We start from the raw sequence: 22,937 nt of genomic DNA, 5'->3' as shown, positions 1-22,937 counted from the left end.
CCCTTGTGGCTCTGCTCACAGTCATTGCTGGTAAACTGTTCAAATGTACAGACTAAACTGGGTTGTAGGTGGAAGTAAACAATCTGCCATTACTGCAGTGGCATCTCACTTATAAATTTGCCCCAAAACGCTTTAATATATGTAGGAATTTACTTTAAGTTAACTTCACTTCAACTGCTTTTGAGCAGCTTTTTGCTAAGAAATATGTCTGGAAGATCCTGAGTGACAGGTAACATAGTAATCAAAATGCCATTAAAATGAAGGTAGTTATCTAAAAAACTGAATGTTCTCAACCAAATGTAGACAGCTAGAAATCATTTTACCTGCTAATCACAAAAACCACACTTACAGTACTGGGCTGTGCTGTAATCAGCTGCTCAAAACCCTAAATTTAAAAAACTTCTAAAAAAAACATGAATTGCAAAATCCGAAAGTCTCTGCACCATTAAACTTCACTTCAATTTGCAGCTGAAGATGAGCGGCCTGCCTCCATAGGGCCGGTGGTGAGTCATAAAGTCTGTGTCACCGTGACGACCCATATATCTTTTGCTAGCAGGGTACTTTCTGCATGTTTCCTGGCTGGAATTATTACATTTTTGTGTGATGATGTAATGATTTAGATTGCAAGTAATGTGGCTGGGGGTTGGTAATGTGATTTGCATAACCAATTTCACTCTGTTTTGAATATTAATGAATATTCTTTCACGTGAACGCAGGCTACCTTCATCTGTCAAGGATGGCGATTTTACATGCAATCACATTTAAAGCTGGTAATTGGATTTTTATTACATGAAATGCATTTTGGGAGTAGTTCACTTCTCTCCTTAAGTTTGAATTTACACAGGCTTGTACTTTTATAGACCAAATAATTTCTTATTCAGTTGCTCATCTTTTGTACTGATGATCCAACCGAGAGACTTTCATGCCCATCCAGGCCTATGTTTGCAATGTCATAATGAAACTGTTTACATGTAGACATAAACATATATACAAGATGATAAAGAATTTACATGTAAAAAATTAAATCAAGCTAAACATACCTGACTTTAACTAGGTTTATCATGAGCTATTTTTCAAACTGCTGTGAATAATACAATAATAAATATGAACCAAAATCTACCTACAACTACAACCACATGAGAGCATATATACCGAGTAATATTTGCAACTCGCTTCAAGAGAGAAGAAAGAGGTCTGCCCAAAAAGTTGCTAGAGGGCTCTTAAAAGTCCTAAATCTAAGGTGGCGCAATCTAACATTGTCTATGCAGAAGATTACTTTTTTTAAACTTTTGGAACCCTAGACTCCCAAAATAACTCCACCAACCTCTGTTTGAATTTCTCATTCTTGGCTGAAGTTGCAACACTCCCGTAGCTGTAAATAATAATCTAGACACATCAATCGTGTGTGATGTGTCAAACAGCAGATCAGCAACAATCACAGTCTACACAAAACTTAAATCATGAAATCTTGGCAGCTTCAAATGAGTTCAAACAAAGTAACATTATCACAGACCCAAGCTAGGTACATGCTACGCACCAAAACCAAAGAAATTCAGCGTTGTCCAGCAGCTTAGTGTTAAACTGTTTTGAACAACAGCGGCAGATGGCAGGGAGGAACGTCATTATTCAGGTTGCCTGCTGCCACTTTTTTTTTTCATATGAATGTCTTTCATCTGCATTTTGCCAACAATTAATTTTTTTCACACCTACAGCAATATCATAACCACTGGCACGCTTTTCTGCAAACACATGCGTAAAGGTGCATACACACACTTAACCATACACACACACAGACACATGTTAAACCAAGCTGTTGCACGCACAGACACTTAGTCAGAATCAATCAGCGTGGCCTGGCATTAATCACAGCTCTGTTCCCTGTCTTTTCCCTTTGTGATTGAGATGGCTAAGGATAGACGGGCCAGACACAGAACCATCCCACCGGGACACTGAACAATGATGACAGATGAATACCTGCTAGCGACAATCAAAGTGCTCTTTCATCATCACAAATTCAATTTGGGAGATGGACGTTTGCCCCCCTGACACACGCGTTTCCACAGCATTAAAGTCAAGCTTCAATCTGTCATGTTGAGGCTGCAAATGTGATGCTAATGTGAGCACGAGTTGTATGAGTTGTTCAGTGGAGACTTGACGTCACTTCTTTGGCCGCCTGTTTTTGTGTTAATATTTGTAATGAGTCAATTAGTGGAAGTGACAGAGGAAAGGATTTGGAACAGGTGTTGGTGCTGATATGCAAAGGTAGTGTACTTTCTCTCGCATTCATCTTATTTCCCTTTTTTCCCCAACTCTCATTTTTTGTTTCCTTCTATATTATCTTTCTCTATTATCCCCCTTTTCTTTTTCTTTCTCACCCCTTTCCTTCCATTCTCTCCTATCTATGTCTTACGCTGTCCCTGTTCCTTTTCTTTTCCTTTCTCCTCCAGGGAGTGGTGGCTGCAGAGAAGACCAGAGGTGGTCAGCTCCTCGAGGAGCCAAAGATGTTGCCTTTCCAAGCGAACACCTTCAGCCTCCAGGTGTCCATCCAAGATGTTCCCCAGTTCCTGTGGAGCATCAAACCCTTTACCACATGTCAGGTAACTATGGCAGTAACCGACAAGATATTAAATGAAAACAGAGATCCGATACTAAAGTGCTAATTTGCAAGATCCTGTTTTTGATGCTAAGAGGTCATAACTGTTTGTGTCCTGCTTCTCCCAATGGGTCACCTATCGAACAAATTATGTGAGGGGTGCTGTGTTGTGTTAGTTAGAGATTCTCCAGTTGGCCCAATTTACTTTGTGTATTGTAGGATGTATTTTTCTGTAACTTTAATATGGTCTTACTTTCTAATAAGTTATCAAGTCTGCATTTATAAATATAATGTAGTCGTTAGTATGGTCTTTTTCATTTGAAAAAAAACATAGATCTATCATTGGGCTAATTCCGACTTATTTTACAAATAACTGATTCAGCAGTAGATTGTTAGGAGAGAGTTATTATTATTGTAGGGGCCAAATGTTCTACGCTATGGCGAACACTTTGAGAGAGAGTGTCAAAGTGTCCTGTTTTATAGCATTTTCAGGTTCATACTTGTATTTTGTGTTTGTACTAGAACATGTTTACATGCTTTAATGTTCAAAAAAAAGATTCTCATACTGCCCATGGCTGCTGCACCTGTTACATTAGGCCGGCACATACGGGTACTTCGCTAAGCGTCCAGGCCGCGCCCCCTTTTGGGGGATAGAAAACAGATAATCCCATAGAAGTCAATGCAATTTGACATGTGTTTGGATCATAATTTTGACAAATATGCATGGATTTATTTCTTGTTAAATAAATGTTGGTTTTATACACATGTCTAATGTTTATTTTGTGCCCTTGCCTGAACTTGACAGTTCACAATACCTTAATAAATTAAGGTTGATCGCCATCATATACCCATCTTCCCCCGTATCATTGGCTCAATGACCCAACACGGTGGCCGCATACTGCTTATGTGGAAGTACATATCTGATTAAATCACTGTTGTTAGTGTCATCTGTAATTATTATAACCTAGTGTTCGATCTATAGGCTGAGATTTAGTGGGAGACCACAGTCTGATGCTGCTATAACTGTTAGCAGCCTCCCACTTAAGCTAACGTTAGCTATCCATCAGTAGTAACCAGCATCATTTACCACACTGACTGAGAATATTCACTTATCTTATGATCCTCATAAATCAGTGTGAAAGTCTTGATTAACCCGCTACACAACAGCTTTTCGTCATTTTCCTTTTTCTTTCCTGATGTGTGGCGATTCTTTTCCTCGGTGATATTTTAGGACATTGCAGGAGGACAAATCGGAGATCAGGGTTTTTGGATGTATTATTGGTGCAACCAACTACTCAGCAACTTTTGGGCATAGTTATACATTTAAAACAGTTTGTTTAAAGTAAAAATTTGGAGTGATGTTAAACTTCCACTGTTGTTCACCGTGTTCTTCAAGATGACATATTTTACTGCCGTTAGCATGTAGCTACTATAGTTAGCAGTGGACACTAATAGAATATAGCAGCACTTTCTACAGTCAAGAATCGCAGATAAAGGCTTTTAAAACAAATACTACATAACCGGAAATGTTTCAGGAGTAATGTGACCCGGAATTGGGGAGAATTTAACAACACCGGCAGCCAAGATTACATATTTTACTGTTAGCATGTAGCTACATGCGACAAAACACCGCAGTAGATTAAAAAAACCCACTCCAGTCCTGCCTTCCTGGAGCAGATGACCAATCATACTAGGAAGCTTAGAGTTGCGTGACGCTTAGGCCGGTTACACACTGGCTGCGTGGCGTGAGCGTGGCGTTTCTGTTGCATGTCAGCTGCGTGGATTTTTCTATGTCTTTACACACCAGAAATGTGTCTGACGCGGCACTGCTGCTAGCCTTGTCTGTACACATGTATGTTTCCCATTGATAAAATAAAATACCATGTTAAACATTAATATATACTGATTTGATTACAGCAAAGACAACGTTGGCAGTATTGATGGCAAAATAGGCTACAGAATATTTCGTTCTGTATTGACAGGTGCAATATTAGAAAATTGATTTGTTTTTTTTAAATTACATTTATATTTTTTTATTTAATCTTTATTTAACCAGGTTAGTCTCATTGAGATATAAAATCTCTTTTTCAAGAGAGACCTGGCCAAGGTAGCAGAACAAGTTTGTTACATATAAAAACAATTTACAATCACAAAACAAACACAAAAGAGGCAAAGACATCTCAAGTGCATTTGATTTAAATAAAAGTACCATTAGTTAAAAAATGTGCACGTGTGGATGGAATCATGTTCTATGGTTTTAACATAACCTTTAAAATCGTTTAAGGAAATTAGTGTTTTCTGTAGGTCATTCCAACTAGAAGGTGCAGCAAACATGAAAGCCTTCTTAAACAACTATGTCCGGGCTTGAGGTATATTCAATGAGATAGTGTTCTGGGACCGTAACCATAAGTACTCTGTGTAAAAGAAAGAAATTCTGATATGTTACATGGGAGCCTGCCTAAAATGCCTTTGTATATGAACATATAAAGGTGAGTAAGCCGGCGATTTGACAGAGAGGGCAAATTCACTGTGGAGTAAAGTATACAGTGATGAGTAGGGTTGGGCATCGAGAACCGATTCCTAATCGGAATTGTTTCAAAAATTACGATTCCATCGGAATCGTTTCTTTATTGGAATCGTTTGGAGGATTTGGTTTCAAATCTGATCATAGGTTCCAAATTTAATATGCGCAACTTTTGGTTTCCGTAGCAGCCAAGCGCTTGTTGTGTTGCAGCCGTGCAGCACAGTAAGCGGAGCTCTAGTGTGGCTTTATTTTGCATTGTAAAAGCTGTAAAACTGCAACCCACCTATGAATCAAAATAAAACTTTCCTCTTATTTGTGAAATAAGCATCTAACCCGTTTCAACTCCACCACTCAAAGAATTGGAATCGAGAATCGATAAGAACCGGAATCGAAAGGAAGAATCTGAATTGGAATCAGAATCGTTAAAATCCAAACGATGCCCATCCCTAATGATGAGTAAGGGGTCTGCAATTTGAAATGAACCTTAAAGCTCCATGATACACAGCATCCAACATCTGAAGACACTTTGATGGGGCATTGATCTATCTAACAGATCACCATAATCAATAATAGAGAGAAATGTGGCATCGACTAGCCTTTTTCTGGCAGAAAAAGTTAAACAAGATTTTTTCCTAAAGAAAAAACCTAGCTTCAATTTCAACTTTTTTACTAGGTTCTGTATATGAAGCTTAAAAGAAAGGTGATCATCAATTAAAAATACTAAATATTTATAAGATGAAACTACCTCAATTGTTTTACCCTGATCAGTAACAATATTCAGGTCTAACTCTTTAAATATTTGCATTCATATCAAAACCTGAAGAGACTTTCAAACATCAACATGTAATTTATTAATATGTATTTGTGTCTAAACAACATGTAAACATATTTTCCTATTCTATTTCGCCTGGAAACGCTTCCAACACGCTTGCGTGTGGCGTCAAAAATAGGCGTTGGTTCTATTTCTAGCAGACACGCGTTTTCGCGTGTCATGCAGGCAGTGTGTAAGCTCTAACCTGTTAACATGGGAGCCGAAATATAAACGGACACGCCACGCAGCTGACACGCTCGTGCGACGCATCCAGTGTGTAACCGGCCTTAGCCGAGAGTAGAAAAAACAGTTGAAACCGGAGTGTTTAGAACAGTTGGAAATCTGAACGGTTTAGCTCACGGGAGTTCTCTAAAATACGTTTTATTTTATATTATTTGAATTTTTGGACACGTTTAACATGAAAATCCGGCATTATAACACAATATGACAGAAAACAGATACTGAACCCCTAACCACATGTGTTGTAAAGCGAAGGCTTTAAGTGGTCGGTAGACAAAAGCGCTATATAAATTTCAGTCCATTTACCAAATAGAACCAATCACAATGTTTGTTTACAATACCTTCCGGGAGGAATACCCCAGCGTTGAGCAAACAGCAGCAAGTTTTCAATTGTAAATGTAAATGGACTGTATTTATATAGCGCTTTTCTAGTCTTAACGACTAATCAAAGCGCTTTTACATAGTACAGGAACCATTCACCATTCACACACATTCGTAAACTGTGGCCGAGGCTGACGTACAAGGTGCTACCTGCTCATCAGATTAACATTCACACACATTTAGACAAACTCGGGGTTCACTGTCTTGCCCAAGCACACTTCGACATGGGACTGCAGGGCCAGGGATCGAACCACCAACCTTCCAATTGGCAGGCTACCACTGAGCCACAGCTGCCCATGTATACTATATGGTGCATATATATACATCTCATTTAACTGAAATACATGTTTGATGCTTTTATATCTCATTAATAACAACACTTTCACTAACGAGACATAATTTACCTTTTGGGCCAGCGACTTAAGAAAAACTGACAGCTTGAGTTTACCCACAACTTCCCTGTTGAAATCCCCCCAGTAGACAGAAATATAACAACAACCACATGTTGATAAGTAGCATTGGCAATGCATAAGCCTGAGTAGTGTAATACATATTAATAATACTAAATATTAATAATAGGCTCAATTTGAGCATTAAACATTCATATATAATTGAAATACAAAAAAATTATAAATGAAATGTGAATGGTATTATAGAGGAAGATTAATATCTCTACAATCCACAGAAAGGGACATGACAGGGAAGTGAAAGGACAGTCAACGAGAGCGAGAGAGAGAAAGAGAGAGAGAGAGCTGCAAGCCACAGACAGCTGTTTCTACAGTGAATATTTAGCGCTTTGCTAGTGCTATGTTCTTATATGAGTGCTCTGAATTATGTGTTTTCTTTGATTTTGAAACAGTAGCCTTATGTTGTTGTTATTTAGCCTTACTGAGGCTATTAGTACAAGCATTTTGTGAGAAAATAGGGGTGAATCTCCCACAAATTGCAACAGAAAATCTGACAAATGTTTATTATTCATAAAGGTCTCCTCTATAACATATAAAAAGTCCTAAGAAATCCAAGTGGTGGAAATTGAAAAATACTTAAATCAGTGATGCCAATTTCCCATTACAGCCCATGTTAAGGTGAGACACAGTAGATAGGGAATATTTAACCAACCGATATCTCTGTGAAACTTCCCCAGTTGATTACTTGCATTAAGACAATAATTTTTTTTAACAAGTTTTCTGAACTTTTATGTTTAACTATGCAAATGAGGAATTGTCTAATTAAACGTGCTGATTTGCATAAATAATGGTGTTTCAGTATTTTTCACCTTGGACCCTATTTTCCCATGCATGGTGAACGAAAATCTTTGAAATCTTTTCAAATCTGTGGTCCAGTATTGAGTGAGAACGCTGTAACCAGCAGCCACGAACCGGGCTGCATTCGAAAATGCACACTGTCAGTTTGCGTCCACTAAAAGTCCAGTTTTTGCCAGTGACAGGTTCAGATTATTATTCTAAGTGTATGACAACATTATGAAAATGATCCCTACAGAGATAGACCTTTTTGTTAAAGAGTAAGATCCTTTTTGTTTAACATCAAACTGCCCCGAAATCACCATCACCAAACCCACCAGACGATGAAATGAAAATAATGTTCATCTGGTTTTGACTCACTTCATATTTGTGTTTGTGTGCACCATTTTGTGCTTTAAAACAAGGGCGTAAATCCCCAGGGGGCTGGGGGGGTCAGGACCCCCCCCCCCTCCCCCATCTAAGGGTTGCCCCCCCCCCTAGAAATATCATTAAAACAATGCTGTGTATTGTAAAGAACATAATGATGTATACTTAAAATATCTGTGTAAGTAGTAAAACAATACAAACCCCAAAAAATGCTTTTTAAGTTTAGGAACATTTTGAGTTCCCCCTCCCTTGACTCACAGTGGTTTGGTCCACTGCCTGCTGTACGTTAGGATCTGCACTCGACTAACATCGGGTAGTGACAGGAATGTAGTAAGCAGGTGGTTCAAGGCTATTTTATTCACATTAAACATCAGATGAAGTTTTTTCTTTTCTCAAATAGAATAGTAATTAATAAATTAGTCATGACAAAAAAGTTCGCTATGTTAGTGTAATATAATGTAACGTTACCTAGCTTGTTTAATAGGTTGTTGGAAATAAATGCACCCACTACAACTAACGTTACCACGGCGATAAGCCTAACGTTATGTGTGTGAACTGATATTAGGGTTAATATTGAAGATCTACAGTTGTGTTTTGATCAATATGAAGTTAAGTGGCTGATCAGTTAAATAAATATCCTATGTCCCAGACGAAACCTAATATTTATGTGGAGGACGCAAGATAATTTTATAATTATAATATGACCGCGTGGTGAACATATGAACCTAACTCATATTTAGACATCTGACGTTAAAGATTTGTGTTGTTGCCCAGATAAAATGACAGAGAAAAAGAAAAACATATGATCCTTTTTCAGCAGGCCTACACCAAAACGCCAAGTAAGTACAATAAGTCCTCATATCAAGACAATTTGGTAACATCTTTATAAGAATGGGTGCTTGTGGAAATACTAACGTCACTATGTCACAGGCAAAGGAGACAGAAAGAACTGAGGAACAGGGAGACCAGGGACAGTCAGGTGTAGAGTCTCAGGTAGACCAGGGACAGTCAGGTGTAGAGTCTCAGGTAAGTGTGTTGAGCTTAGTTCATATTTTTGGAGGTGTGTGCTGTCAGGGTTAGCAGATGAGCTTTACCAGTGGCTCACTAATTTACATTATGATCAGCTAATTTAACAAGTGTACAAAAGTATTGTATTTATTTTATATGGGACACGTTTTCAAAATAAGTCATTATGTTTTAAGGTATGTTTGTGGCTTGATTGTAAACAACTTAAAAATAAATAAATGGTTTTAAAGAAAAATATTTTGGTCAATTTAGTCAGCTTTTTCATTGAATCAAGAGAAAAACTGAAAAGAATGATAATGGTACAGTCTCCATGCTACACTAATGATAGTATTAAGGCTTTCCTCTGTGTACACATATCCTCTACAAGTATAATTCTGGCTGTATTATTTGTGTCCCCGTCAAAAATTGCTCTTCAGAAATTGTATGTTTATTGTCCCCCCCTACAGTTAAATCAGATTTACGCCCATACTTTAAAACTGCTCTTCTAGCGTGCATCCTGCTGTCAGCCCACATTCAGAGAATAATAAAGATGGACGTGACTTGAGATTAATAGCTTTGTGTTTGTTTTGCTTGCAAGAGCATTAAAATGCAAACAGTATGAGATCGAACGCACCGCAGCAGCCAGTGAATTTTGTATCTGTTGTCATTTGCAGAACAGCTGAGCTGTGTCCCCACTGTACGCTCTTATTGCTTAAAGAACTGAATGCAGGGCGAAAGCTCTGTTTCAAAGACACCCACCCTCTCCACGGCTTTATTTATGAGGGCCTCGGAATGGCAGGCAGGCACAGCGAACCTGCTTTGGTGGAGCAGGTGTAGAATAATAGCCGAGCGTGGTGCCATACATCAAGTCAGCTTTTAGTGCTAAAGAGCATCCAAGCTTTCCACGTCCATCACCTCCCCCTCCCCCTCCCCCCCCCCCCATCGCGCCCAGACTCCATTATCTGCTGCTGTGAGCTGCACTGGACAGCCAAGATCAAAGCCGCAAGGGTTAAGTCATCAGGAGCCACAATGGCTACCGCCTTTAATGCCACGGTCTTCACTAAGAATCGTTTGCAGGTCACTTTTAATATGGCAGAGACGGAGTCTAGCAGAGGTCAAGGACGTTTCCCCACAGGTGTGCCCGCTCTCTTAAAATTAATTATACATCAAAGGCAGTCTTTTCCCCGTTCCCTGTATTCCCACATATACAGCTTACAGTACTTAGCTCGAAAGCTGCTTTTGCAATCAGAGTTACTGTACAAGGGGAGCTGTATTTGTAAGTGGATAACAATAGTTATTTCCATGCATAAATATATCAAGCCTTGGAATTATTGAGACTTCAAAGCCAACTCTTATCTTTTATCTTGCCGGGTGTAAGTGGCTGTGCATGTGCCAGCGTGGTCCCATGTAAAATGGAGAGCTGAATCATCTCATTTAGAGCATAAGTTAACACTGCTGTGTACCGTGTTATGTTTCTGATGTCCCTTTTTTCTGCCTTCTCAGGAGTTTTCCTTCCCCCAAGTGTGGTGCAGCAACCAGCAGCCCCTGCACTGTGCCTTCTCTCTGGAGAGATACAGCCCTGCCACCACCCAGCTCTCCTGCAAAATCAGCGTGCGCCAGGTCAAAGGCCAAGAGCAGATTCTGCAGGTCTACACAGCTGTGGCCGAGGTGAGGCTCTTGAGCTGCAGGGGGATGTTTCTTTTTCTCTCTCAACCTTTATGTAACCTTCCTGGAGTGTGTCCATTGACAGAAGGGCCATCTCTCCTGAGCTTGCATTGTGTAATAATAGAGCGAGGAGGACACTCTTACTTTCTTTTTTTCTTCACAGATTTATGCTAAACACAGACAACAAAGATCCAGCTGTTCACCACATTACCTGCACATAATTCTAAACTTTTATTCGCCCAGGGAGACATGTGTTCTAGCAAATAGTCTGCATCACATTCACATGCATTAACACCTGGGAGGTGCCCAGTGTAACAGCAGTCTTCTGTCAGCTGCTGAGCAGCTCCACTGGAGCAGCTAGGAGTTAGAAATCCTCACTCAAGAGCACCTTGACAGTAGTTGTTAAGCCAGAAGAGAGTGTTACTCATTGATTTTACCCTACTGCTTTTTCACAACCAGTCACAAACATACTTGTCCTAACTCAAGGCCACCAACACTATTTAAACTCATTGTATTGCAGTCAGACGCAGGTGAAATATTATTTGCAATTACTTTTTATGGTTTTACCTTCATGATTAGTTAGGGTTTGACAGGTAGGAAGAAGAAATAAAACTGTTTATAGGAGCTGTGAGTAGATTTCAAATCATCACCACACACACACACACACACACACACACACACACACACACACACACACACACACACACACACACACACACACACACACAGAGTACAGTAAACAGACATGACCATTTCGAGGAGAGAGTCTATACTGTGTTTTATACTGTGGGTCACCAGGTTGGAACAATACAATTTTCATACAGAGCACCAATACAGCAGCTGTTGTTTTACACCAACATGAGCCATTAAGTTTCTATCTCAGCACAAATTTTAACCAGATTTGGGTTTATTTCAGATGGGTTGCTGTTAAACATTAGGAGTTGGTTCATTAAGATAAACAGTTGGTGGCATTAATTCTCCAGTTGGGTGCCATTAAATCATCCATCGGTGAAGAAGAGGAAACAAAGAGATGATGTAATTACAAGAGCTCCAGTCAAACGATGGAAAACTTGATGGAAATATGACATTTATATTTGTCCCTTGTATTAATTTTAGGGCATTTTCACACCTGTAGTTTGTTTGCTTTGGTCCAAATCAGTTGGTGAGCTTGTAAACTTGGAGCGATTTGCCCTCGGTTTGGTTTGGTTTCACACCTGGAAAAATCCAAGCGTACCAAAATGCAAGTGGATGCAAGAACATCCACTCCTCTTATTGGTCGGATGTGTCTGGGGGCAAGAGCAAGAAAGTAAATACAGGAAGAAGGTCCTGTGTTCTCAAGGGGGTAAGCTTCTCCTCGGAACGCATAGCTCAGATGGCGCCATTTTGATGCTAACAAGCCATCACCTCCTGTTAGCATTCCATTGACTGCCATTCATTTTGGCGCCATTTTGGCGCCAATTTGACAGCGAATAACTTTACATCTGAAGCGTTTAACGACTCTATTTGTCCATTGTTTATTTCTAAAGAAACACAACAATGTATAAAAGGCTTCATTACCTTGTAGCTTCCGTTTTGGCTCCGTAGCAGACGTCTTTTGTAAAAATAGGCTAATGATTGTGTCATAACCACGCGACTCACTGTCGCACAGTAGAGAAATTACCGTCCAGTACAGGAGAAGCTCGCAGACAGTTTTGAATCACATTAGCTGTTTAAGTTTAAGTTTAAGTTTAATTACTAATGTTAACTAGTTAACAGTTAGCAATAATTAGCCTGTGCCTATGTTATCTCCTTACATATACCTACACTCTCAGGGCCCTATTTTAACGATCTGAAACGCAATTGTGAAACGCAAAACGCAAGTATCTTTGTGGGCGGATCTCGGGCGCTGTTGCTATTATAACGGCGGGATAACTGACTCTTGCGCCCGACGCAAATCTAAAATGGGTTGGTCTGAAATAGATAGGTGTGGTTTGGGCGTAACGTGAAAATAACCAATCAGAGCGTCATCTCACATTCCCTTTAAGAGCAGGCGCGCTTGTGTTCCATGGTGGATTGCTATTATGACGGCGGATTTGCCTGGCGCACGCTAGCGGGAGCTGTCCGGGATGCGGCAAAGTAATAAATGCCTGTCTTGACCGGGTGGCGATGTTGCTGGGGCCTCTCGGGCGTATCTCCTCAAGTCTGGAGAGGATTGCTGCAGCCATGGAGCGTGGGCCTCCAAACGCACCACCTGCTTCTGTTGTGCCCCTTCCTCCTCCCCCCACTCCATCTCCGTCCACCCGCTCCATAAGGAGCGCATCGCGCATTGCCACTCCCGGACCAGATTCCGCCGGACTGTCCAATCCCACCGTAGTTCAACATCACGTCCCCTTAAGTCCTCTAATATTTCCTCATTTATGTCATCAACACATCCATGATTCATGGAAATGTTGTGTAAAACACAACAAGCCACAAAGAATGCTGCAACTTTTTTTGTACTGTAAAATGCCTCCTGATCTATCCAAACACATGAAGTGCATTTTCAGTAATACTTTTCTTTGTAATTATGTATGGTTTGCAAAAATGAGAACTGCTGTAGATGAGAGAAGTGTATGCGCGTTGTGCACACGCTACATTATGGCCAAGCATGCTCCCCTAAAATAGCATCTGAATAACGCGCTACTGACTTTAGACTAGCGCCACTGACTTTAAACCAGGTTTTTCCTGGTCAGTGGCGGAATTGTTTTCTGAAACTGCAAAATAGGACCACGTAATGTTTGCTCCTGAACACGCCTCCTCTTTTCGCTGAACCGCCCCCGGGAGCGCAAATACATTCCCTAATTTACCGACGTGCGTCTGTGGAGGGAAAAGTCCGCTGTGCGTGGGGTGCAAAATAGGAATGATACATGCGTGATACATGTGTGAATGCCGCGTTCTAGATTGAACCAAACTAAATGAGGCAGGTGTGAAAGCGCCCTAAGAAACGTCACAGTCTCCTATCACTCCTATACACTTTTAAATTTTTCACCTCAGCCAAGTGTAAAATGTTTGTGGCAATGTTTCCATGTTTTTTCCTGAATTCCCAGGGTTTCCATCCACAGTATTTCTTGTGCAAATTGAAAATTTGCATAGAAACACATTTTTTAAATAATCAAGTTCAAACTAATTTAAAGTGACATGTCATTTATTGTAATTACAACACAACCCACATAACCTAAACTATAATTTTTCCACCTATGGTGTTGAATCCAAAATGCTTCCTCACATTACTTCTCAGATGGTTTGCTGTAATGGCTATCCGTTCAGCATGGCCTGCAGTAAGCTAGGCTAATAATTATTACTATAAGGCTAATTATAATTATAATTTTTTTGTAAATGAATACAATACTTTTTAACCATTAATATAAATAAAATGCAATGTATTGCAGATGATGAAATCTTGCATATTTATTTCTTGCAACAAATAAAAAAGTTATTTAGGCAGAGTCCAGGAAGTCATACTGTATATATAGTGTTTGATGTTTTAAAAAATGTTTAAGGTTTTTATACATATGCAAAATGATCCAAATCGCACCATACCTCTATCATTATCCTGGTATTCTGCAGATAAACCTAGTAACCCCCACCCATTAAAAATAAAAAAATTTGAATTTGACATTTTGCATGCAGATGAGCCAGATGTTACACTGTTACATACAACACTGTCATTGTGTTTATTTGTCCTAATGAAAATAGACATTTTTGACTTTCACATGTTTAACTGTTACTGTAAATGCCACTGCCACCTTAGCAATGTTACCACGCCCACCCCCAACTACCCTGTTCCAAACTGGGTACTGAACTGTTCTGATCTGAATGTAAACTGAACACAGCCGCACTACTAGTGGCTACCAGATGTCTTTTCCTTTGTCGTATTTTTTTTACATTCTATGCGCTGATGTTTTGAAATGTTAAACATACCTGTCTGAGTTGTCCTGCCCAGGAAACCCCATTCATCTGGCTCCCCAAGCTGGTTAAAACAAGCACAAAGCAACATTTGCAAATCCTATCTGACCCTGGTCTGATTCTAGTCTGTTTCTGTTCTGTTCTTCCAGACTGAAAAGGAGTCAGTTCCATTTTTTATGCAGACAGACTGCACCATCACGTCCCAGACGGGGCCCAAGGCCTTTAAAATCCCTGTGTCCATCCGCCAGAGGATCTGTGCCACCTTTGACACTGCCAACGCCAAGGGCAAGGACTGGCAACTCTTAGCCCAGAAGCTCCACTTAGATCGGTGAGCGTATGATGTGCATCCTCTCTGAGAGTACATGACCTGTGCATCCTTTTCTTTGTAATGGTCTCGCCGTGAACACGCCCTGACGAAAAGGATAACTTGCTGTGAGTGTTGTTCACCTCATGCATCTGGCTTTATATGCAGCTACCTTTTGTTCTTCATCTTCTCTCTCAAAAGTAGGAGGCGGACTCATATTTAATTGTAAAGCACATAAGTGATTGTGTTGTCTATTGAATGCTGTGGCTTATGTTCATTGTGGTTTTGTACTGGCCTTATTACACAATTTCCTTCAAAATAATGTTATTAATCACATGCAATTATTAAATAGAAATATGCATTTATTATGAGACACCATACTAATATTTACTCCATCCAGTTGTTGTCTTCGGTTGCTCTGATCTTTTGGTAGCTATAATCTCCTGTTAAGTGCATGATTCATGAAACCCTGGTATCTAAGAGTCCTTTGGGATTCCAAATTATACAGATAAGCTTTCCTCTCCAAGTTGGGCGGCTTTGAACTGAGCCTGATGTGACCAATGGCTGCAGCCTTTTATGTTGCTTGTTTTTTCTTTCTCTTATAAAGCACCAAGACACGGCAGTGAAACACTGCCCCCAACTGGATTTAATGCTACATAATACATAAAGACATTGCACAGGCATAGCAACAAGGCCTCTATTCTTTCATTTTGGCAGCACCTGTTAATTAAATTCAAACCACTGTGTTTGCCAGTAATTAGTGATCATTTGTGATGGTACTATTTTCTTTATATTTTTGATAGTCTTAAAAGCTCTTAAGAAACCTTTTGTTTTACCTACATGAAGAACCAGATGGTTTTTGTTTAAAGCACCAAGACAATTTGTGTTAAATTAATTTTCAGTTACAGATAGTTACAGACAGTACATTTTATAATAGGCAAGTTAAGGGGACCCAAGGACCCATTTGGGTTTCGTTTAGTTAGTGGTTAGTTGTTGATTTAGGAATTTAGAGTGAGGATAATAATGTGGATAACTCTTCTTTATAGAGTGTATTCTCTAATTAGGTATACATTCTAATATATATCATTTTAATATCATGTTTTCCATTTTGCACAGGGTAATGGAGCCATTGTACAAAATACAGCACAAGGGTCTTGGTTACTCGACACCTAGGACCTCCCAAAAGCCTAAAAAACTAATGTTTGGGGTCTCAAACACCAATTATTTTGCATTTATCTACACTGTAATGTTTTTTTTCCAGTAGTTGAAATGTTTAATTTTATCGGTAATAAAACAAATTGTAATACCATTTACAGAATGTAAATGTAATGGTGGTATTTAAAAATCAAATAACTTAATCACCCATCTGGCCTAAATGACTCTTAAAGACATTAAAGATATGGCTTCCATAGTGGAAACGATATGGCTACATCTCTGACGATAGACACATATATAATATATTTTCTCCAATGAGCCACACTGTTGCACTGGGTGATATGTCCTTCATTACCATGAACACACAGAGTTTATAATATAAAATTGTTTATTTTCTTTGGCCCCATTTGCACGGGACTAGAATTATGTAGGGACCTCGTGATTTAGAAATTACTCCCCACGTCTATGTTTTGAGTAGTGCATTTGCACACGATAAGCAAATTTAGTTTTTTACACAAATTTAATTCATTATCCCCCACATATGATGTCAAGGCTCTGTCAAAAATCTTTATTTATAATTGCCAGCACAGCCAATCCGACCCCGAATCACAGAGACGTTGATTCAAATTTTAACAAATACCTTAATGGCAGATTCTCACAGGATTAAGATCATAGACAACCTCCACAATTATTACAAAGTAGGCTACTAGAGTTCCCCAGGTAAATACTAGTGCCGTGCAAATAGGGCTTTTGACTCAATCCTACACTCCTGCTTATTCTCATTAAACCATCAAATGTGTATTAATCCATGGCTAAAAATAGTTCCTCCTGTTTAAGTAATGTTTGCTAAACCTACAGTGCCCAGCTGTTTTATGAACTAATTTTTAAATGGGACTTGTTTTAAACAAAGAAACATCTGTTATAACATGAGCCTTATCCTTTACGGTGCAGTTTTAAAACTACTGGCATGTTTTCTATGCATCACAATCACACTCAACACTCTTTCTGAAAGGAAATTAGGACAATTTCAATTATTACAGAATCGGTTTGACTTATGTCTTTTACAAGATAGATACATGCATAGATAATCAGCAAGGATACAGTCCATATTTGAAGCAAACATTAAACATGTTCCCAGTGTTCTGTCCCTGAGAGTGCCCTCTTCCAGTGCAGTTCATTAATCCCGCTTTGTGTGCTCCTCTACAGAAACCTGGGTTATTTTGCAAAGCAGCGGAGTCCGTCGGCAGTCATACTGAGCCTGTGGGAGGCTCGCCACCAGGACACTGCTGACCTTGACTCTCTAGCCAGCGCCCTCGAGGAGATTGGCAAGATCCACTCCAAAAGCTCCCCCAAGGACCAGGATGAGCCGGAGTCTGACTTCAATCACATACAAGCGGGCAGTGTGTGTGGAACGGGCAAAGTAACAAATCAGACAACAGAGGACTCCTGACTATACAGGCTAAAAGAAAAGAGTCAGTGAAAACTGACAAACTAAGGCATATATCTGTGTGTGCACACACAGCCAGTGACGGACAACACACACTGTGGCAGTGTGCTGGAAGGTCATGAGGTTGTGAGTAGACAGTGCGAGCAGGCAACATGCTGACCAGTTTCAACAGATGGAGGTGAGCCGGTACCTGCTGTGGAGCCACCCCTCTCTTTTAAGAATCTGTCTGAGGATGGACTATAAATCGTTTTCTGCCTCTCCACTCACATCACATCTTAAGTTCATTTTTAACGTCTTTGTTGTTTTAAGTTAAAATATGTCCCTCTGTGTATGTTCATTTTACAGCTCAGAGGGTGAGTGGGGTATTTCCTCTTGTGCACATTATTTTCTGAATTTGTGTTAAAAGAGATGGGAGCTCCTTTTTTTCCATACTGTCTCCCCTTCTTTTTCCCAGTGGTCCACACGGCAGCTGGACGTATTTGCATAGAAGTTATTCTATGCAAATAGGGTGATACAACTGTGGTGACATTTTAGAGACACCTCATCTAATTTCATCTAATTTTTCCGCCACACCACATCCTAGTGTCAATGAATAAGGACTTAGAAGCTACTTTTTTGACGTTCAATATTATATTTTTCAAAGAAGGCTTAAATGTTGTGATTGTGAACTTTCAAAGCCAAGTATCTTGAAATTCTCCCATTTTCATCTCTTAATATATATATAAAAAAAAAAAAAAGTCTATAGGAAGTTTAGCACCAGTATTGTATCATTTATACAAAAGTTGCAAAGAAACTCCCGCACACTGTCTAACTTGCAAAACTTAATTTTATAGCTGGCAGCGTTTCGGTACTAGACCTTCCTCAGGCAACATTTTTTTTTTGTTCTTTGCCGGTCAGAGTGTAACTTCTTACGTGTTATACGGAAAAAAGAAAACATGGTTGTGGTGTAATGTGGCAGAGTGAGATTTGAAACCGTTGCACAGGAAGCTGTAAAACATAATTTCCTGGCACGGCATGGAGTGCATCGTTGCGGCTTATCATCCAATTCCCACCATTAATACCCGTCACACAGACCTCATATCATTCCCTGACACACCCGACTGCCCCCACCACTACCTAACCCCCAAAACACATGCAAACACAAACATTGACTTTTCATGGCTACAGAGTTTGCATATAACAAAAAAGGAATACTGATGGTGTCAGTGTCATGATACAACATGCAGTTGCATATCTGTTCAAATCATACTAAACACATACCATACTGAGAAAAAGATGAGGGAAAGGATGTCCTGGGCAAAATCCCAAAAAATGATGGTAGATTTGCTGCCCTATATTACTGTAAGACCTTTCAAGTTGAATCATTATAAATGCCACCAAGATAAACAAAATCAGAAAACCATTAAACCATTTAACTTTGAAATGTAACACACTCCCTAATTTTGTTATTGTACCCAACTGTCAGAGCTTGTGCCAGAGCCAGTGTTTTAAGGACACTCATACTCATCGAGGTAATAATTTGTGGAACTAAAAATTTATGAAATTATATACCAGTAAATAAATACATGAAAACCTATAATTCACATTTGTATGAATCATTGTGAAATGAAAATATACTCCGCTTTCATGCTGCAGAGGTTTACACACTGCATCCATGTTGTGAAATAAGGCCAACTAAATTACACAAGAACACATTATCTCACTTACCCCAAGTGTTAGCACAGTGTTGTCTGCCTCTGAGATTTCTGACTCTACCTTAGGTGAATGGAATGTCATTTGTGGGGCTCACAGTATTGTAAGATTACATTTAACAACATTAACAACAACATATCATTCCAGAAACAATGTCCTGGTTACGCTTGAAAATTCACAGAACACACTGTGTTCATTAGGACTATTTCTTAGGTAGAAAACAGCCCCACAATTGTAATTTCATTCACCTCCATTGTACTCGGATGGAGGCAAAAATATCCGGGGCAGATATCTGATTACATGGACAAATAAAATAAGTATATTAAGAGTATAAGTATATTCTGGTTGTCTAATGTGGTAGGCTTAATGACAGACTCACTAATTTATACAATGCTTTGCACAGACAGGTGTGGAGTTGAAGAGAGAGGTTATAATTGTTCACTGAGTGACAGCAGGAGGGAAAATAAGATTGAAGTTTCTGAATTCTATACATACACTGAGTCACACAGCTGCACTTTTGTCTGAAGTGTTTGCTTCATGGAGGCTAGCCTCATTTTTGACCCCAGCACTCCATATTTTTCTCTGTGATTCCATCACACAACATTGCACATATTTTTTACGTGTCTCCATACAACACAGACTCCATTTAGCTGCTGCCTCTACTTGCTATAAGCCAACACAGCAGACTAAACGTACGTCCAGAGAAGAAGAGCAACAAAACGGAAGGACACAACAAAACATTTTGTCATTTCAGGCAGACTGTAGACATCAAGAAGACGATATAACTGGATGCTGGATAACAGGTATAAAATGGCAGTTTTGCACAGGCAACACTACGTTAGTTAGTGACGAGGCTGTGACAAGTAAACATACGAAGTGCAGAGGTAACAAATTGGGTTACATGTATGTGTCTGTGTTAGTACAGTATGACTTAGAGTATGAGCCAAGTAGAGCACTTTTTTATATGAAGGTGTACTTTAGCATTTGGTGTAAAACACCTTAAAGGTTGGGTACTTTTTGGTCTTGTGAATCATTATTAAAACAAACAAAAATAAGCTAATTTTGACTGGTAGACCAAGCCATAATGCCATTTTATTGACCTATTGTTTCACTTGGACTCCTCCTTAAGTAAAGATAAGAAAAAACATGCCACCCCCTGGTTTGTTTGGTAGAGCAATGACTCATACAGCTTCATTCACTCATCATCAAGGGGAGTTTAAAAAATAATAATAACCATCAGTGAACCTTGTGGTTTGAGTCTTATGACCTTTCTCACCAGTTACTAAATTCAGGAAATAAGCTTACTAATCACAGAAGCAGTAACCATGTAAAACAGAGGAAAGTGGTACAAATGAAAAATTTTAAGCGTATGCTTGGAGCTGCATTTTCCCTTGAACGAACTAATTGATTTTGTTGTGGCACCAAGTTGAGTCAATCTTTGCTTTTACCCAGTCCTTAGTCTATAGTGCCCACAAATCCCACATTGTCTCCAATCTTAATGCTGATACTCTCAACTGTAAAAGCAGCGAGCTAGAAGGAAATTTTGGGATCTTTGGATACTATAACAAAATCAGAGACAATTTTTTCATCTTGAAATTGGTTCCTCTAACCATGACTGAATACATCATTGACATTATGTACTTTGTATATGTATTTTGAATATGTCCCTCATCAGGAACAACGTGTTCTCATGAACAGGTAGGTATAATAACGTTAAGAAAATGCATGCACATCAATTGGTATGATATCCTACTAAAATTACATTTCAATTCAATTTTATTTGTAGTGTCAAAACATCAATTTTAAAGTTATTCTTAAATGTGGAGACTGTCTGCTCTGGCTCCCATTAGACTTTTAGAGACACTGGGAACCACAATTTACTCTGCATTCTGGAAGCGCAGTGTTCTAGTGGGGCAATAGGGTACTATGAGCTCTTAGACAAAGTATGATGGTGCCTGGATTTTACAGGAAGCTAATGCAGAGAAGTTTATATGGGAATTATATGATCTCTTCTTTTCTAGTTCTTGTCAGCACACGTGCTGCAACATTCTGGATCAATTGGAAAGTCTTTAGGGATTTATTTGAGCAACCTGATAAAATGGAATTACAGTAGTCCAGCCTTGAAGTTACAAATGCATGGACTAGTTTTTCAGCATCGTTTTGAGACGTGATGTGCCTAGCTTTGACAATGTTATGCAGGTGAAAAAAGGCGGTTCTCGAGATTTGTTTTATTTGGGCATTAAAGGATATATCCTGATCAAAAAAAACTTTGGAGGTGTTTGGGGGTCAAGTACAATAACTTTTTGTCTGAGTTTAACATCAGGAAATTGTAGGTCACCCAGGGTTTTATAATAGCATAATGCATGCTTGAAGTTTAACTCACTGATTGGTTTCATCCGGCTTGATCGATAGATATAATTGGGTATCTTCTGCAATTTCCTGGGTGAAAGTCTTGTGTTTTCCCTTAAACTTCTTCTGGGACACAAACTCCACTCCCCCGCTTGAAAGCCCTGTGTTTTAGGACCCATCCATCAACCGCAACCTCCTCCCTTCACGGATCTTGGCGCTTCAACGGCGCTCTTATACAGCAGGAGTCAATGTGGTGCATACAGTAATACATTTTAGTGCACTACTTTTCATAGCTATATGTAGGAATGGTTCATGAGAACAGCCTGTCAGGAATATTATGGTGGCTGTGAAAACATCACTGACTATTTCTGACCTGACATACAGTATGTGAATGGTTTCATCCTGGCATGATGGCGATTTATTTCTCTGCATCATCTCTATGTATTTCTTATCAAATTATATTCATCTTTTATATAATTTAAGATGGCAAGTGAAGAATGTGATAGGTCATCTCTTCTTCTCTCAACATGATTGTTTCTTTAATTGTGTAACTGTATTTGCCTTTTCATTCCTGCAAGTAAAGAGTTTCAAGAATGGAAATGTGTGCTTTTGTAACGCTTAGCTGTGGCTTAAAATGCATCGAGAGCATCCTGTCTGTGCAGTACACCACATCACACTCACACACTTCATTCTGGATGTGTTTCAGCTATGTCCACTGTATCTCATAAACATGTCGAAATTCTGTTTGTTTTTTCAAAGTGAGCTCACACACTCACCTACACAAATGTATTCTCACTATGTATAATGCTTTGGTGTAAGGCTAATGCTGAGATTAAAAGTTCACTGTGAACTTTCTGTCAACTAAATTGGTCGGTCCCATGCTCTTTTTTTGCTTTACGCATGGCCTTCGGCTTCATATCACTATTCTTGTGCCTTGTTTAACTACTGTAAATGGTGAATGTTGTAAAGTACAGATGCAGATGAAAAAAATAACAATTAATCATACTGACATACATTTAAAGGTATTAGTTGAAAAAGTATTTAAGATTATAATATCAAATCGGCTGCAGAGCTTTTCTAGTGCTGAACTTCTATGTTTGGTAAGGGGCAGCTTTGTGGTATATTGTATCTATACTTATGGACATTTTGGATGTTTTCTGTACAGTAGAATTTGCAAATGTATATGCAGCCTTTTGGAAATAAATATACAGTTGAAGAA

The 22,937-nt window shown here is 39.2% G+C and overlaps 1 protein-coding gene across 3 annotated transcripts in view; it reads left to right on the top strand.

The window, feature by feature from the left end:
- The window catches only part of unc5db (unc-5 netrin receptor Db), a 396,816-nt gene extending 373,879 nt beyond the window's left edge, over positions 1-22,937 (top strand). For all 3 annotated transcript variants that reach the window (XM_039803695.1, XM_039803693.1, XM_039803694.1), the window contains 4 exons: positions 2,448-2,597; positions 10,686-10,850; positions 14,921-15,099; positions 17,437-22,937. In XM_039803695.1, the coding sequence (XP_039659629.1) occupies positions 2,448-2,597; positions 10,686-10,850; positions 14,921-15,099; positions 17,437-17,680 (738 nt within the window). In that variant the 3' untranslated portion in view covers positions 17,681-22,937. The remainder of the gene's footprint in view (positions 1-2,447; positions 2,598-10,685; positions 10,851-14,920; positions 15,100-17,436) is intronic.

This window comes from Perca fluviatilis, chromosome 6, assembly GCF_010015445.1.
Source record: "Perca fluviatilis chromosome 6, GENO_Pfluv_1.0, whole genome shotgun sequence".
Taxonomy (NCBI): Eukaryota; Metazoa; Chordata; class Actinopteri; order Perciformes; family Percidae; genus Perca; species Perca fluviatilis.
The sequence above is the reverse complement of the archived record's forward strand: the minus strand, read 5'-3'. Positions and strand labels throughout refer to the sequence as shown.